This window comes from Dipodomys spectabilis, unplaced genomic scaffold (genome assembly GCF_019054845.1).
Source record: "Dipodomys spectabilis isolate Male_0828 unplaced genomic scaffold, ASM1905484v1 ptg000162l, whole genome shotgun sequence".
In the NCBI taxonomy this organism is placed as follows: Eukaryota; Metazoa; Chordata; class Mammalia; order Rodentia; family Heteromyidae; genus Dipodomys; species Dipodomys spectabilis.
Genome location: NW_024870839.1, coordinates 1,818,161 through 1,837,500, shown reverse-complemented (window position 1 = coordinate 1,837,500; position 19,340 = coordinate 1,818,161). Strand labels below are relative to the sequence as shown.

The window sequence follows — 19,340 nt, the reverse complement described above, 5'->3', positions numbered from 1 at the left end:
AAGTCCTGTATTTCAAACACACAACATAAAGACAGTTACCTACAATATCACTCAAAAAGTTTCCTTGGGTGAGCAGTTCTAAAACATTTTGGTTTCAGGAATCCTTTATACTCTCAAAATTTTTTAAGAGAGCCAGGAACTGATGGCTCATGCTTATAATCCTAATTACTTAGGAGGTTGAGATCTGAGGAATAAGGTTCAAAGCCAGACTGGGCAGAAAGGTTCATGAGACTCTTATCTCCAATTAAGCACCAAAAAAGCCAGAAACAGAACTGTGGCTCAAGTCGTAGAGCACTAACCTTAAGCAAAAAAGCTCAGGGACAGCACACAGGCCCTAAGTTCAAATACCAAGATCAGATAAAAAAAAAACAATTTCAATACTTATCTGCTTTTATCAAATGAAAGCCACCTATCAAGCAATGTAACTACTTGGACTTCAATCTTAAGCATTAAACTTCCAATCTAACAGAATGTGATTGATGTTCTTCCTAAGCTAAAATGATCTAGCTGAATTATATCACTTTCCCTAAAAGTTTTCATTCATAGTTATTTGCAAATTCAATGTTGATTGCTTAGAATTCATAATCCTCCTGCCTGAGTTTCCCAAGTTGCTAAAATTACAAGTGTGCACCACCATACCTGCTTGTGATTGAAGTTTTGAGATATATTTGTGAAAATGTGATTGTGATTGTGTGTGTGTGTGTGTGTGTGTGTGTGTGTATGTGCGTGTGTGTGCCAATACTACAGTTCAAACTCAGGGCCTGGGAGCTCACCCTTAACTTTTTTACTAAAGGCTTACATTGTATCACTTTCAACTTTTTGCTGGTTAACTAAAGAGTCTAATGAACCTTTTTGCCTGGGCTGACTTCAAACCATGATCCTCAGATCTTAACCTGAGTTGCCAGGATTACAAGTATGAACCACTGATGCCCAGCTCTATTTGTGTAAATGGATTTTAAGATCACTATATTTTAGTCTAAAAATATTACTATATTTTTGTCTCAAAAGCCAAGTTAATACTTGACTATTGAGAAATGTCACAAAGTAAGATTTTAAGTATTCTTGGATATCAGCATTACAGAATTTTAACTATGAACATACTTGAAGAAAGCAATACCTGGCTCATCCATGTAGTAGTAGATGTCAACGTCATTTGACTGCATTACCACAAAGCCTTCTCCCATCAGTCTAGGTGGTCTGCAAGAAGACAGAGTGAGGGCAAATGAAGTACATCTCTAAAATACAAAATACTCTATACTCTAAATAATCATGGGAAAAAAGAAAAGAAAGGAACAAACTACAAAGCACATCATGAGTGATATCTTAAAAAGAGAAAAACTTTAAAAAATCATCTTAAGTTGTTTCAAAGTTATATTTGATACTACACTAAAATAAAATGGTACTGAAATTTTACCAGCAAATTAAGTTCAAGAAGAAAACATTTTGGATTTTATTGCTCTGATTTTACATTTTGAATGAGAGAAATCTACTCTGAATGAGAGAAATCAATGTAAAACAAATTTTAAATTCAATATAATAATTACTGAAATAGTGACATCTTCTACATTTATGACAAAATTAAAATTAAGTCATTTCGATTAATACTACAATCCTAAATAAATATCTACTCTTTCAGTGGCCTAAAGTATAATCATTCAGAAGCATTAAAAGTTTTGATCTAGTCAGACATTGCTAACTCATGCTTATAATCCTAGCTACTCAGGAGGCTGAGATCTGAGGATTGTAGATTCTGCCAGCCTAGGCAGAAAAGTCCATGAAACACTTATCTCCAATAAACTACTCAGAAAAAGCCTGAAATGGTGCTGTGGTTCAAGTAGTAGAGCACTAGCCTTGAACAAAGAGGCTCAGGGTCAACACCCAGGCCCTGAGTTCAGGGGCCACAACCAACAGCAACAACAAAAAATAACCTATAACATTTTTGTTTGTAACAATGTAACATCTATTTCCTTGGAGGCTTGCTGCTGTTGTTGCTTTGCTTTGAGACAGAGTCTAGATATATAGCCCAGGCTGGTCTCAAACTCTCTATGTAGCCCTCATTTTTACTGATCAACTTAAACTTAAAGCAAATATCTTGAAGCTAAACTCTGGTGTGAATAATTCTGTCTTCATCTTCTCAAAAAGTATTAATCCTTGCTTTAACAATTTTTCTCTATCATATACTATAATATTTCCACATTAAAATGAACTTCTCAGTAAGATAATACACTATGTACAAACTTTTTTCTTCTAAAATGTATGAAATCACAAAGTGTAGTAAATTTCTACTTTTGAATAATGATATTTTATTCACACAAATTATTAAAATACTGCACACTCTTTTGTCCTACTCTCTAGTAGTTTTAAGGACAGATTTATTCAGTTTGCCTTTACCTATAAATAAAGAATGTGTGCATAGCCCACATTCCAAAAGATGCTCAATCCAGTCCATAATCTCAATGAGAAAGACCAGATATACCCACAGATACCTGCATCCCAAAAGGTGAAAAATCCTGTCTTACTAGCCAATCTTGAAAAATACAATAGCAACTCAGTCAAGAACTATAAGTAAAAAAAAAAATAATCATTTTTCTCATAAACCCAGATTTTATATTGTCTATGCAACAAAGATAGATACAAGCTAAAATATTATAGTAGGAACTCTGCATGTAACATTTAAATGACATACATTCAACAACAGAGTTCCCTTAATATAAAACAAAACAGACTGAAAAAAATCATGAGGGCCCATTAACCAACCCATGAATATGGCCTGAAGTCAAATGAATCTGTTCCCTCAGGTCCTGGTCTATTCCCGTATAAGAATCTCACCACACTGAGATGAATCTAATGTACAGCATTACATAATAAATAAAAGGAACTACTTCACTGAATGACAAGGTCTGGGTAGCTAAATGGGAAACTAAGAGTTTAGGTTTCAAAGAAACAAACAGGTCTCAAAACCAGACCATACTAACTTCATTAGTTTTCCCAAAAGTAGTTTCAATTCTATTTTCAACTTTTTCTAACTCAAAATGGTACTCTATGTCATGGAACTCTTTAGTTTACTATATATCCATGTTTAGAAAAAAAACCCACATGAGGCCATCTCAAGTATGTTTCCAAAATAGAGTGAGAAAGTAAAAACAATAGTTATAACCACATGGAAACACAATGAAACACACATGAAACACACAATGAAACACACCATGTAGCATAATGATCCTATAAAGCAAGAATAACTGTTAATGACTTTAATAGACTGAGAAAGGCACAACCTTTAGCAAAGAAATTTAAGGTATGCTAAAAGTTCTAGCTGATATCTATAATAGCTAAAAAGAAATTATAAAGTTTTCTTACTCATCATTTTGAAGACCAACATATCTTGGACTAGGAACAAGCATAACTCGAACATTTTCAAGCTTTCCTTTCACAATATGCATGAATTGGTCAAGGTGACTTGAAGGTGGTTTTGTAGTATAAGTTAAGAAAGCATCATCAAAATTAATGCAGAGAGTCTGTGGTTGGTAATGATTCCCAAAGGCCAAACGTCCCTAGGGGGAAAAAAATCAATGAAAAATCAAAAATGAAATTATTCTATTTTAACATTATATACTAAATTATTCTATGGATCTAAAAAACAATATTTAAGCAAATTTAAAGAGACATGAAAAACAATGACTAAACAGCCTTCCAAGTTTAAAAAACTTGCTCTAAAACAGTACTGGTATTAAAATGTTTTTGCACTTTACAGAAATAAGAACTAAAAACTCCACCAAATTGCCTTCTTTTACTAACATGAAAAATGACTTTTGAAAAAACACAGAAAGTTTTCCATTTTAACTCACTAATCATTGTAACAAAATGTACTTACTGTGCTAACATTGACCTTTATTACTGGAATAAGTGATCTCCAAGAGGATGTGGGGTCTTGAGATTCTGTTTTCACTTTAACTCTGACAAGAAAAAATAAAATTTACATGCATGAGAAAACCTTAAATATAGAGGATACAATTCATTTTCTGAAACATACTTTTTTTTTGGTGGTACCAGGGTTTGAACCCAGGGCCTTGTGCTTGTTTGGCCTAGTAGAAAGATATTGCTAAAAATGAGTCATAACTCCAGTTCTGTTTTTCATTCATTTTTAGGCTAAGGTCTAGTTTCCCACCAAGTTAGGCTACCTGTTCCTACCTACTTAGGCTTCCTATTGCTGGGATCATAGGCATGTGGCACCTCATCAACTCCCTTTGACCTATGGAAATGGGAATCTCACACATTTTTTCTGCCTAGGCTAGCCTCGAACCAAGATCTTCCTAATATCAGCCTCTCATATACCTTGGGATGACAGATGTACATCATAGTGCCATCTATGGGTAGAAAAGGAGTCTCAAACTTGGCCTGGCTGCAAACCTCAATCCTCCCATTCTCAGCCTCCTTAGTACCCAGGATTACAAGTGTGAGCCACCAGCACCTAGCACAAGATGCATTATTAATACCACCTATACACATATAATGACTACTTCAGTGAATTATATAAGTGAATTATATAAGGAAATATCAATATCCCTAAAAGTATCTCTTAGAATGGGTTTTTTCACATCAGCTTTTTGATATATAAGCTAATGTAGACTACAAACATATGCTTTTATAGTAATAGGCTTTAATGACAAAACCATCAAGTAGAATATATTGTTACCACATGCATTTCACAAGATACCCAAAGTTCTCATGAAATCAACAAGGTTAACAATGATTAAGGAAGGTATGAGTCTTTAATCTTTTCCATTATTGTTAGCAGCTCTGAAAGTAAGGCAGCAGCTCAACTTCTTTCCCTCCCCATATTACCCTATGCCAAAATAATCTGCCCTCAAAAAAATTAAAGCCATTGGCTCAGAGTAGGAAAATTGGTCATACACAAAAGTGCACAGCCTGGTGAAACCAAGTATTTCACAGTAACATCTGAAAATGAAAGCTTGAGACATCTCCAGTCACATATGGCTCCTGCACACTCCCAAAGCCTTCTCTATCAACACCACTACCACCCAAGTCTCTTTCATCAAGGTTCCCTGACTCAAGGTGATCACTGTTTCAGTTAAAATCTGGATTCTTTTTTCTCCCCGCTTTTTTTTTTTCAGAATGCCTAAAGATACCCTATCTTTCTTCTTAGCATTTTTGTGGCAACAGTACTTAATCTCTACTAGTAGAAATTGTCAAAAATACATTATTTTAAACTACAGTCATTATGTTATATAACAGAGCTCTTCAATTCATTCCTATTGAACATCTGAACATCTTCCTAAACCCTCCACATCTGTGACTGCTGCTAACAATCATTCTACTTTCTACTCCTAGGAGTTTAACGTTTTTAGATTCTACAATATGAGAGAGATGACAAGGTATTTAACTTTCTGTACCGAGCTTATTTCAGTTTGCCCATTTTGTTGCAAAGGACAAAACTTGCTTGTTCTTTTAAAACTGAATAATATTTCACAATGCCTATATACCACATTGTCTTCACTCATTTATAGACTTGTAGGCTGATTCCACAGCTCAGCTATTACATTTAAGGCTACAATGAGAATGGAAGTGCCGGTGCCTCTTCAAGATATTGATGTGGTTTGAAGGCTAGCCATAAACCATTTCTTAAATTCCAAACTTGATTCCAAATTTTATTCATTTCTTTATAAAACTGTATTGTATTTAGAAACCAAAAATCATTTCAACTTATTCTTGGATTTTAACTGAATTTTCATTTATAGTTTCCCTTTACTGTCTTTAAATATTGTTAAAGAATTTTTCATTTTCTAGAAAAGGTGTATAATGAATTACTTATAGATGGCTAAAAATATTATTTACAGACTATTATACCTACTCCATACTATTTAACTTTTCCTTATAGTTCATTAATCTATCAGAAAGTTGTTTTTCTCCAGAGTTTTTCTCTTATATGGTCATCCATATAAACCAGTTCCATGGGGCACTGGCTCCAGGACCTTCAAGGAAACCAAAATTTATGATGCTCAAGTTGCTCACAGAAAAATGTCATGTTATTTGCATAAAATCTGTGCATATTATTTGGCATACTTTAAATCATCTCCATATAATTTCTAGCATCTAATTCAGTGTAAATAGTTGTTATACTGTATTATCTAAGAACATTAAGAAAAAAGTCTATAATTGTTCAGTAGAAACTATTTTTTCTGGATTTTTTTTTTTTTTTTACCAGTCATGGGGCTTGAACTCTGGGCCTGCGCACTATCCCTCAACTTTTCAGATCAAGGCTAGCACTTTACTACTTGAGCTACAGCATCACTTCCAGTTTTCTGGTAGTTTATTGGAGGTAAAAGTCTCATGGACTTTCCTGCCCAGGCTGGCTTTGAACCATGATCCTCAGATAGGAGTAGTACTAGGTGGCATAAGCCACCACCAAAACATGGCTTTTCTGGATATTTTTGATCTGCAGTTGAATGAATCTGTCAAAGCAGAACCCACAGGTATGTAGAGCGACTTAGATGTCTTTTTTTAAACTTTTCCTCACCTCCCTGGGCTACTTTGTCCACTAGCTCTGAATCTCCACTTCAACTCTTTCTCATTTATTCTATACCAGGGCTTAGCAAACATTTTCTGTAATGCAATCGACAGCACATATCTTAGGTTTCATGGTCTGTCTTGTATAGTCTCTGTTTCAACTATTCAACTCAACCACTAAAACACAAATGAAGCCAGCAACAATATTTAAACAAATGGGTAGGGCTATGTCCCAATAAAACTTTATTTGTAAAACAATTGGTAGTTTAGCTTTGTTCTGTAGGTTCAAGTTTGCTAGCCTGCTATAGAATATTTTTTAATATAAGGTAATCTATATATACAGATACACAAAAATCTTGAAGATATATAGCTGTATAAAATACAAGTTACAGATCTGGGGGTGTGGCTCAGTGACAGCTTCATCTACCACATACAAAACCCTGGGTTCAATCTACATTACCACAAAATAAACAATAGAGCAAATTAACAATACACACTATACAAGATTTTTAAAGAGTTTTTTAAAACACATAAGACAAAATCAAATATTTACATATGTACCTTAAAGTGTACATATTTGTATATGTATGTACAGATAGTCAAAAGGAAGAGACCAAATTAATAACAGCTGTTATTAATATAAAACAAATTAGGACTGCTGAGTAAAGGGAACAGACAGAACTCTGGGAACATTTAATAATTCTATGTTTTAATTTTTTAATTATTTAAGTATCTATAACTAAATATTGCATTGAATTTATAAAAAGAAAAAACTAGGCTCTGTTTAGATTAATGAAATTCTAGGAAATGTTTAAACATTGGAAATTAATAAAATTCAAGTTTGATATTGAACCTTTCAATTTTAGACTGGGTTCTTGTTCTTCCATTTCGGCTTTTATCATCATCTTTCTTGGGTGGAATTATTGTTGGCTCCAAACCAAACAACTCTTGAAGACGTCCATAAAGATCAGAACGATTGTAGACATGAAATTCGAAGTCATTAACTGTGATGTATAACCTGGTTTCTGCCTTTGGATCTAAAGATAACAAGTACCAAAAATAAACTCTTAGTCAACTTATAAAGAATATTAATCAAAGCTTCATGACAAATCTTGTTTCACAAAGTAAATCAAATCATTTATTTTAAAATACAATCCTACATAATAAAGATGCATATTAAAGATAAAATACAGGCAAAAGAAATTTAGAATTATAATTTAACACCCTGAAAACCAACCTGAGTTTCTTGATTCTGGATTAAAAAAATAAAAGACTTCGCTAAATAGCTATAATGTTATAATAAAATACACATAGTAAAATGTTTAAGTATATTTACATATCATGTGAATATTTTGCAACTGCACTATGATATTTGCACCATAGAAACTAGGGATTCTAGCCGGGCGCTGGTGGCTCACGCCTATAATCCTAGCTACTCAGGAGGCTGAGATCTGAGGATTTCAGTTCAAAGCCAGCCTGGGCAAGAAAGTCCATGAGACTCTTATCTCCAATAAACCACTAGAAAACCAGAAGTGGCGCTGTGGCTCAAGGGGTAGAATGCTCGCCTTGAGCTGAAGAGTGCAGAGACAGTGCCCAGGCCCAGAGTTCAAGCCCCATGACCAACAAAAAAAAAAAAAAGAAAAGAAACTAGGGATTCTCCATAAACATTATTTTTAAAAATTGTACAAAACTAACACATTTTATGAACTGTTGATGTCAAGCAATAACCTTCTCAAATAAAAGACATAATTACATTAAAGATTAATAGCCCCCTGGGGACTGGTGACTCACACCTGTAATCCTAGCTACTCAGCAGGCTGAGATCTTAGGATCATGGTTCAAATTAGCCCGGGCAGGAAAGCCTGTGAGACTCTTTTTTTTTTTTAAAGATAGCTTCATTTTCCTTTTTATCCATCATTATATAATATGAATTATATATTTTAATAAGTTTTTTATTGTGGGACTATTGTACAGAGGAAAGGTTACAGTTACATGAGCAAGATAATGAGTACAGTTCTTATCAAGCATTGTTGTCTCCTCCTTTGTTTTTCCCTTACCATCCCTTCCCTCCCATCTCCACAATTACACTACCTACCCCAACCCCCTACGGCCTAAATTGTAAAGTTCATTTTTTGACATAGCGTCTTTTACATCTCATTGTTGAAATGGGTCAACCTGTACCTCTGTTTAAATAATTTATTTTTTCCCTTCCCCTCCACAAATTATACCAACATCAAATACAGTGAAAAGAGGGGTTATATCCATAGGAGAGGGCCATACAAAGCCAAAAAAAAAAGAACAAAACCCATGAGATTCTTATCCAATAAAAACCACCAGGAAACTGGAAGTGGCACTGTGGCTCAAGTGGTAGAGCACTAGCCTTGAGCTGAAGAGCTCAGGCCCAGAGCTCAATCCCCATGATCGACAAAAAAAAAAAAAAAAAAAAACCAAAAGATTAATAGCCATAGAAGCTGAGTATGCCTTATCTACAATCTTTGGGCTAGAAATGTTTTGAATTAGGGATTTTCTCCAGTCTTGGATTATTTTCTTATAATGTCCTATGACAACTGAGAGAAAAAAATGATAGTCCCAACACTTCAAAAAATTGTTAGGCCCTGTAATTTTCCTACTATTTCTTAAGTAGTTATTTGACATATTCGCTCCTAGTTCTTCAGATATGCCACCTGACTAAAGCTAAAAATCCCTGAACTATGGTATATTGAACATTTAATTCCTCTTTCTTACTGTATGTCAAATTCCTAAAGATAAAAAAACTAGTAAATACAAAGGTTTATAGTATGTATGAAAGATTCCAATTCTTGAAAGTAATAAATGAGGTTTTTGGGGGTTTTTTTGGTCGGTCATGGGGCTTGAACTCTGGGCCTGAGCGCTTTCCCTGCACTCTTCAGCTCAAGGCAAGCCCTCTACTGCTTGATCCACAGCACCACTTCCAGTTTTCGAGTGGTTTATCAGAGATAAGAGTCTCACAGAGTTTCCTGCCCAGGCTGGCTTTGAACCGTGATCCTCAGATCTCAGCCTCTTGAGTAGCTAGGATTACAGGCGTGAGCCATGGTGCACAGCTGTAAATGAGTATTTTAACCAAGTAAAACTCTATCACTGTCTAGGTCAGTAATAGATGCCAGTAATCAATGGCTCCTAGACTGCTGGGGTCAGGCATCCAACAGTATTATCTCCAATTTTATGTCCAACAGGTTTCTGGAATTTGACATTTCCAACCAAACACCTGGTTTACTCACCCAAATCTAATCTACAATTTCCTCAGCTTAGTGATATTGAGTCTACCTTTTCTATTTTTCCAGTCTAAAAACTTACTGCTCTTATACTTTTGTGACCCATAGATTATCAGCCAAACTTGTCACCTTTTCTTTCAACATGATCTAGAATTCAACCACTTCTTACCACCCTTGCCCAATTCACAATTAACTTCCAATAGTCTCCTAACTAATCTCCCTGCTTCAGCCCTGTACTACTAATACCTGTGCTTAACACATGTGTGAGACATTTAAAAACCTAAATTCAGTTGATCATTGTTCCCAAACTGTCAAATAGCTTCCCATTCCAGTCAGTAATGCCAAGGTCTTTAAAATGATGTCAAAATTATACAAAATTTCTTCCAAGTAATTAGCCTCATGGTATTAGTAACAAAACAGGACCAGCACAACCAGGTAAGTTCTCCCCCCAACAGCCACAGTAGCTCATCCTCTTACTGTTACTCCACACTACCCACTGCCAATAAACATTTCCCTAACTCCCTAACAGAAACTTCCCTGAAAACCAGGACTTCCTACTCCACTAACCCAGCTTTCATTTTCTTTAATGCTGTATTTTCCTCGTTACCTCCTTTTTATCTGAGTCCTCCCAACTTGAATGAAGCAAGGACTGTAATGGACAGAACTTCATTTTATATTTTATCCACTAGTAAATTCCTGGCACCAAGAACAAAGTTTAATACACAGAAAAGCTTGCTTATATGAAAGAACAGCAGAGCATCTTTCTAGGTATCATAATCCTACATAAAACAAGGCAATCTTAGAACCAAACATGTGTAGCAAAATAAATACAAGAATGTTTTTTATATTGCCAAATAGATCTATACAAGTAGAAATTATTGCATTGTTCTTCAAGATCATATACAATTCAACTCAAATTTACCTCCAAATGCATTTAAGAAATCTTTTCTCAAAAAATTAAAGATCCCTTCCATATTCCTCATTGCTTTTCCAGTTTTTAAATCACTTCATTTTTCTTCATACTTCTTCTACTTGAATATAAACTTCAACAGAGAAGATATTCTTCCTGTTAACTTCATTATTGTACCCCTTGTGCTTAAAATAGTGGTTGGTACATAGGAAATGCTCATCAAATACTTGATGCATCATTAAAAATAGGAAAATAATAAATAGGCTTTAAAATTTAAACATGAATGAAATATGCACTTAATCATTGTGAGTGATGTTGAGAATTGCTTCTTCCAAAATTTGGTTAAAGAATTAAAGAAACAGCAATTGCTAAGTATCTAAAGAGTACTTTTGGGTTGGGCATGGGGGCAGCTATAGGAACTGTAATAAGGAAAATCATAGTTCAAAAAATTGGTATAGGCAAAAAAGTTAATCGAGACCCCATTCCAACCAATAAGGGTGTGTGTGTGTGTGTGTGTGTGTGTGTGTGTGTGTGTGTGTGTGTGTGTGTGTGTGTGTGTGTGTGTGTGTGTGTGCGCACATGTGCAATACAAGTGTGTGTGTGTGTGTGTGTGCGCGCGTGCACATGTGCAATACAAGAAGCATAAATAAGATTGATACCCAGAGCAATCTGGGCAAAAACAAGAGATTTTATTTAAAAAAATAATAACTAAATCAAAAAGCTGGGGTATGGCTCAAATGGTATATCACCTGCCTAGCAAAAAAAGCTAAGTGAGAATATGCAGGCCCTGAGTTCAAACCCCCATACTGGTAAACACACACACACACAGAACAAAAGAAATGACAGTATATTATGCAGGCATATAGTCACAGTATGTCATTAAATATCCATGATTACTTAACTATTTTTAAAAAATAAGAGCCAGGTGCCAGTGGCTCACACCTTTACTGTAATCCTGGATACTTAGGAGTCTGAGATCTGAGCCCACATCTTTACTGTAATCCTAGATACTTAGGAGGCTGAGATCTGAGGATTGTGCTTGAAAGTCAGCTAAGCCCATGAGGCTCGTATCTGCAATTAACTACCCAAAAAAGCTGGAAGTGGTAGAGCACTAGCCATAAGTAAAAGAAGAACATAGAAAGTAGCCAGGATCTGAATCCAAGCTCCAGGACCAACATAAAAAAAGAAAGAAAAGATGCAGAAATATTGCCAAAAGTGAATACTACAAAAACAGCCTGCTAAGCTTTGAAAGATGGCTCAGGTGTTTTTATTTATTTAACAAATAAGATTTAGATGAAATAACCTTTTAAAAGCCCTAGAATGTTAAGCATAAACAATAAAATAATAAAAAGGGCATAATTTATCAGCAAAATTCACTTTGTAGTCAAAGAATTCCTTTAGGGTAGGAAAGGTACATGACTACTTACTCATATCCCATATGCATCTCAACATGGAGATGTCATCACATGTCCTGTTTATTTTCCAAAACAACAGATTAAAATCAACTATCCCAAAACAAAGTAAGATGTTTTGTCAGATCCCTAATTGGCCTTTAACCAATGTCTGATATATCCTACTCACTGTCATTACCATGCACGATGTTTAAGGAATGAGAGAATCTCACAAACTTCATCTACCATTCTGCCTTCTGACAGATGGGTAGAACTCTTAAAACAACCTCAAACCAGGATCCTGTTTGTTACTACACTAAGTGGCCCATATCAACATTAGAAATTTGGAGGATGGTTCTCAGTATTTTCCTCATGCCATACTCAAAAGATCTTTTTTATTTCAACAAAAACTACCTCACATGAAGGATTTGGGGTGGAAAACTCTTTGATTTCATGTATTGATAAAAGAAACACACTTATGTTATTAAGAAACACACTTATGTTAACTAAGCATAAAAAAATAAAACAAAGATTAAGAGAGTAACAAAGAGTCTGCAAGATTGATAGAAGCATGACATACAAGGGGAAAATGTGCTCTACATAAACTCATCTCTAAGCAACAAATTGAACAGACTTTACAAATTAAATAAGTGGCAAAAACATAGAGCGTGCTCCAAGTAAAATGAATTTGTGAAAACCTAGGACTGAACTCAAAGGGACTGACCATTAGAAATGAGTTTTAGCCATCTATGAAGTATAAACAAGTAAGTTATCTTTACTTAAGTGACATCTTAACAACTTATAAGGACTTACAAGCTGTAAAGGATTTATATATATTTATAAAAATACATATTTCCTCCACAAAATGAACATGAATAGTACCAGAAAATAACACCAAACCTAGGATTCATTCATATTAATAAAAACACAAAACTAAAAGATTTCCAATATGCTAAATTCCCAATACATATTATTTTTTCAGTAAGAATGCTAGCAGTAACAACAAAGAAAAAATGTTAAAATGCTGGCATAGTAATTGATATTCCAAAAACTATTAACCTTATATCCATTCTAAATTACAGATGGAAAACCTCCAGAAGCCATTTCAAATACCCTCATAATACTTTATCATACAGAAAAACTTGTGTTCTATTCAGTTACCTACTGAACAACTCCATCTGTTGTCTTTCCAGATATGAAGCTTGCCCATGATTCTCATTTCTATTCACTCTGATTTCACTAGTTCCACACATGCCAAATACTAACCCATTCATCCCAGCCTCAATATAGAAAAGAATACATTGTATATAAGAGTACATCCATATAGGACTGAAGGAAGAAAAGCATAAAAAAAAAAGACTAACAGTAAAATAACACTGAAATTTAAAGTAGTTTAGGCTGGCTTGGCCACTTTTAGAACTTTAATTTATTTTCTTATAGGAAAAAAGTTGTAAATGATAGGTAAGTCTATCAAAACAAATTTTAAAACCCAACATTTAATTGGAAAGTTACAAAGTTACATAGTTCCTAATCATCATTTCAGAATCTCAACATAGGTTATTAAAAGCAGAAATGATCCAAAGAGACCTTATATTCCCAGGTCCCACCTACAACCTTCTTGAAACGTGGTTTTCAAAGTATGATGTAGGACCTTTGGAGGAGTCCCTCTATAGAAGCCTAAAAAAAAAAATCAAAACTTAACAATAAGATTATTGAGATATTTTGACTCTTGCAATCACTCTTCCAGAAGCCAGCAGTAAATTTTTCAAAGGCTATAACATATATGGTAGATACTTCAGCAGACTGAATACAGAAGCAAAGTGAGAGTCCAGCTATCTTCTACTAAGCCAAATATTAAGACAAATGCAAAATACAAAACAATGTCACTGTTTTGTTTTTTTTTTTGCTTTGGAAGCTATTTTTCATGAACCGTGTTTTAAACATATAATGGTTTATTAATATTAATGAAATTTAAATATTTTTACAATTATCAGGCTTAATTTCTAATGCAGTACATATAAAGAGATAGAATTCACAAAAATAAAAACTCTGTGGCAACCTCAATAATTTAGAAGAATGTAAAGATTCCCATGATGAATGTTTGAAAAAGTAAGTTCTAGAAAGTAAGGACAAGGTCTACCCTCGAAGAAGTGGTATAGTTAACGTAGAATTAGAAAGGGTAGTGGAAGAGCCGAGAACACTTACACAGTCATAAAAAAATCTGAGAGGAAAATTGAGATGATAAAAAGTAAGGCTCTGAAGATAAATGCAAACTAGGCCAATGTGGTGGCATGCATCTTTATTCCCATCTACTTGGGAAGCTGAGGTAGGAGAATCACTAGAACACAAGAGTCCAAAACTAGCCTGCACAACATAGAAACAACATAGCAAGTCTGAATAAAGTCACAGAAGCTAAAAAAAATATATATATACGAATATTTTAGAAAGATCAGAGTACTAGGGAGGGCATCTGAGTCACAACATAGCCAGGCCCACAGATTTGACACAAAAGGCTAGAAATGTATGTAAAGATTATACTGAAGATAACTCTAAATGAGTGATATGTTCAAGTACCTGAAGTTAATCAGGCAACAGGAAAACTACTAAAGGATTTTTCAACCAAAATGAAATTTTTTTTAAAAATTGTAAACTATAAAACTTTAAAGGTTATCTACTAGAAGATGTCAGCTAAGATACATGAACGAAGTGTTAAAGCTCTTGAATAAGCAAGAATAGACCCAACTCAATCTCTAGTACTGCCAAAATATAACCCAAATTACTTCCTTGCTGGGCATGGTGCTGCACACCTCCTAAAATTCAGCAGGCTGAGGCAGAAGGATGAGTTCCAGGCCTGTCTATGCTACATAACTATTCAAAGGCCAGCCAACAACAACAACAACAAAAAAAAAAATATGTGAAACATTTAATTATCTCTAAGTATAAAATCAGATTATATGATTGAGAATTTTAAACACATGAAGAAATAAGTATTTACCATGTTGTTTCTGCTTTGGGTTGTACATCTTCCACCACCGAAAAATGATAAATCCATCCTGAATTCTAAGCAAGATTATAAAGATGAGAACTTAAGTAACAATTTACTGAAATTACTTCTTAATTATAGAAGGTAAGCAATTGGTAATGAATAAGAAAAAGAGAAAATTCTCAAAAAGACACTGGCATGCAAAAATATACAACTTCTTCAGGACTAGCAGTTATAAACCAATGTTCTATAATCTTCTAGTTAAAAAAAAAAGAGAATTATACAGGTCCAAGTAATGAAGAAATCATTAAATCTTAAAATTTGACAAAAGCTGTATTATTGTAATATACAACATGTTTAGAAATATTAGGTCCTTCTACTTAGGGAAAATGCAATAGATAATACTTAACAGGAAAATAAGTACTTCATTTAAGTAACTATTTTTTAAATATAAAAATTACATAAAAAATTAAATATTAAAAGGTGATATTAAAGCACAAAAAACTTAATTTATATTAAGTGATCTAATAAAGGGTACATTCATAACCTGTTAACTTTTTTCATTTTTGACTTTTAATAATTTTAGAAGACCACAAGAATTGCCTCCTAAAACATGAAGTGCGGTACAAGCACTGTCAAATCCTACCACATGCATCTCTAATTAATACAAAATGTTCTCTAAGATATGTTTTAAGAAAAACTACAAAAACAGAACAGGCTTTTCTTCAAAGCTATGAGTAGAAGGAATACTTCAAACATATTATGACTGACCCATTCAGATTTGCATTTCTAAGAATAAAATTACAGTTGCTAACAAAATTAAATACTTCTATCTAAACTTATCTCAAAGTAAGGTGCTAATAGATGAGAACCTTCAACATTCCAGATCTTTGTTAATATAACAAGTGCTCACCAAACATTCTACAACTGAAATGGTCAGGTAACTTAATAATCCATCTAAAAATGAAGTGAGGTATTTACTATAAATTGCTATTTGAGAAACTTCTTTCCAGCCTGTGTGTCAGTTACATCAATCCACTAATAAAGATATCTTCAAATATATGAATTCACCAAGTATGATTTTTTTATTTAAGATTTAAAAGTATAAATAAGTGAATACTTAGAATTTTTTTTACACATTTCATTTTTGTCTGTGTCATTTTATGTTTTATTGTTACCTGATAGACATGTCTTCTGTAATGTAATAAATTTCACGAACCATGACTTTTCCAGAAAGAACTGAGAAAGAGAAGGAACCTATTGTAAGAGAAAAAAAGAACACAATAGTCATCAATGCAATTGATAACAGGACAGCAGAAAGTGGTGGTTACTCATACAAGGGAGAGGAGGGGAGGGGAAAGGAGGAGAGAGAAGGGGAAAAGGAAGGGGAAGGTGAAAAGAAGGAAAGAGAAAAAGAGAAGTAAGGAGGGAAGGGGAGGGGGAAAGGGAAAAAGGAAAAAAGAAAGCAAGGTAGAGAGAAGGGATGGAAGAGGGAGAGAAGGAAGGAAGGAAGGAAGGAAGGAAGGAAGGAAGGAAGGAAGGAAGGAAGGAAGGAAGGAAGGAAGGAAGGAAGGAAGGAAGGAGGGAGGGAAGGAAGGAAGGAGGGAAGGAAGGAAGGAAGGAAAGAAGGGAAAATGCCACGTGTACCATTAATATGGCCAAGATACTGAACAACCAAATAGGAAAAATTAGTAATTGTTTCATATCTCTTAATTATACACTATCATTAAAAAGTCTTATAGCAGTCATTAATTTATCATTTTCTTCCAGGAATCTGAATGGGACCAGTCATTGAGCCAAATTAGAAAAATGATAGAAGACTTTAAATTATTTCTTTACATATAGCCAAATTTTTATTTCCATATGATAAATTTCTCACAGCTTTTACCAGCAAAGTAAGTCAAAAAGTTATTTTATAAGTACTGTAAAAGAGGATAGGGTAAAAGACCTCACCAAATGGTAGTTCATTTCTAGTTATATAATGTTGCATGAGACAGTCTAGTAAGGTTAAATGTTACTTTAAATTTCATGAAAGGTAAGTTACCAAAGCTACTATATATCTTTATATACAACCTATTGATAAACTTATAGTATTTATCTCACAATTATGTGTGAGAAAAAAATAGTGTTACTCAGACTTACCAATATGGATATAGCCATGCTTGTATAATCTGTTAAGAACCAGTGTTAAAATAAGACCAACATTTCTTGAATTATAGTATGTAAGATAAATAATCCATCCACAGGACAAAATAGTAGCTGTTGAAAGGAAAAAAAAAATCAGAAATTATAAGGCTGACTTCTAAATGGTAATGTCTGAAACTATTATAAATTATTAATGAAAGCCAAAAATACTAAATATGAGTAATGAAATGGAACTTCATAAAAGCAGCATTAGAGAACTACTTTCCTCAAGGCCACAGCATTCTTTTTTTTTTTTTTTTTTTTGTCAGTTGTGGGGCTTGAACTCTTGGCCTGGGCGCTATACCTTAGCTCTTCAGCTCAAGGCGAGTGCTCTACCACTTGTGCTCTACTACTTCCGGTTTTCTAGTGGTTTATTGGAGATGAGTCTCACGGACTTTCCTGCCCAGGCTGGCTTTGAACCGTGATCCTCAGATCTCAGCCTCAAGAGTAGTTAGGATTACGGGCATGAGCCACGGGCACCCAGCAGGCACAGCATTCTTATTTCATACCTGTCCCCTATTTTAACACAGACTACTTGTTTTGTGTGTGTGTGTGTGTGTGAAAATACTATACAGAGGGGTTATAATTAAATGAGCAAAGTAATGAGTACATTTCTTATCAAGCATTGTTGCCCCCTCCTTTGTTTCCCCTTCCCATCCCTTCCCATCTCCCCCTCCTTGCCCTCCCCCAAGTTATAAAATTTGTTTTTCAACAAAATGTCTTGTACACATCTCATTGTTGCATAGGGACACAGACTACTTCTTATTGTATATAAACCCTTTAAGAAAAAAACAATAGCAAGAGGAGAGAAAAGGGTATTTTTTCTAGAAATAAGTTTCACAGACAAACCAAAGCACTTGCCATTACCATTAAAAAATGTTACATTTTATTTTGACTTAGTAACTGTTTAATGGGTTGTTACTTTTAGCAACACATGTTAAATTGTTTTATTTTTTCCTAATTTAAAAGTGAACTTTTTAAAAGAAAAAGTTATTTTTTTATTGTGAAAATACTGTACAGAGGGGTTCCCATCCTCAACCTGCCCCGCCATCCAACCCTCCTCCTCCCCCCCCCCACCAAAGTTGTAAAGTTCCTTTTCGCGACATAAGGACCTGTACATTTCATTGTTGCAATGGGTCCACCTGTATCCCTATTTAAACGATTTGTTTTTTTCCCTTCCCCTCCACAAATTATAACAACATCAAATACAGTGAAAGCAGGGGTTGTACAGTGGGGGAGGGACATACAAAGTAACAAAGAAATAATCTTATAAATGTGTTAGAAACAATCACATGAAAGAAAAAAAACCTTTGAATACATATGTTAGGGTTCATTTCCCTAACATCAACTGAAAAGCTATTTTTTTAATGGCTGTTTGTATTTTGTTTTTTATGCATTCATGAGCTAGAAGTTTGAGGGGAATATGAATTTAATAGGTGACATTATGAAAAATGAGTTATATGCAAAAACTGAAACACACTCAATATTCTTCAAATGTAGGTTGCCTTATTCACTATTGCAAAATACTTACTGTAAGGTGCTCTACCTAATGTGACTTTAGATGAAAATTTCTACTTCTATTACCATTTCTTTACAGAACAGATTTGTTGATTTTTTAAAATGCCTTTTCTCTAATTTAAAAAATCCTCAGTTTTCTTTTCAAAGGCTGTAACTTATTTTGGTAAATGGCTTGGGAATGAATTTGTTATATACTTTCAGCCTAATAAAGGTGAATAATTTTCTGAATATACAGACACATGGGCTTTCTCTTCCTAGAATATATTTATTTAGTAACTAAAACAGTATAAAGCAGTGAAAAAAGAAACAAAAAAGTAAAGAAAACCAATATACTTGAAACATTTTTTAACTGATCTGAGCATAAATCTATGCTTTTTTGCTCATGACCAAGGAAAAAGGAAAACTGGATATAGATCAATCTCTGATTTAAAAACTTGTTAGTACTCATGGTATCTTAAAAGAAGCATAAATAACAATTGAGAAAAAATAAAACAATTGTGTAACCTATATTCATGATTCAATATCTATAAGCCTTAATTATTCAGCATATTAAAACATATGCTGAGCAGTGAAACATA

The 19,340-nt window shown here is 34.0% G+C and overlaps 1 protein-coding gene across 7 annotated transcripts in view; it reads right to left on the bottom strand.

Annotated features, from left to right (window-relative positions):
* Positions 1-19,340, bottom strand: part of Kiaa1109 (KIAA1109 ortholog) — a 175,251-nt gene that overhangs the window by 138,228 nt on the left and 17,683 nt on the right. For all 7 annotated transcript variants that reach the window (XM_042692995.1, XM_042692996.1, XM_042692998.1 and 4 more), the window contains exons 4-11: positions 17,203-17,319; positions 16,239-16,317; positions 15,073-15,137; positions 7,379-7,562; positions 3,872-3,953; positions 3,358-3,551; positions 1,118-1,197; positions 1-5 (exon numbers count right to left, since the gene is read on the bottom strand). The exon at positions 1-5 is cut by the window's left edge and continues 146 nt beyond it. In XM_042692995.1, the coding sequence (XP_042548929.1) occupies positions 1-5; positions 1,118-1,197; positions 3,358-3,551; positions 3,872-3,953; positions 7,379-7,562; positions 15,073-15,137; positions 16,239-16,317; positions 17,203-17,319 (806 nt within the window). The remainder of the gene's footprint in view (positions 6-1,117; positions 1,198-3,357; positions 3,552-3,871; positions 3,954-7,378; positions 7,563-15,072; positions 15,138-16,238; positions 16,318-17,202; positions 17,320-19,340) is intronic.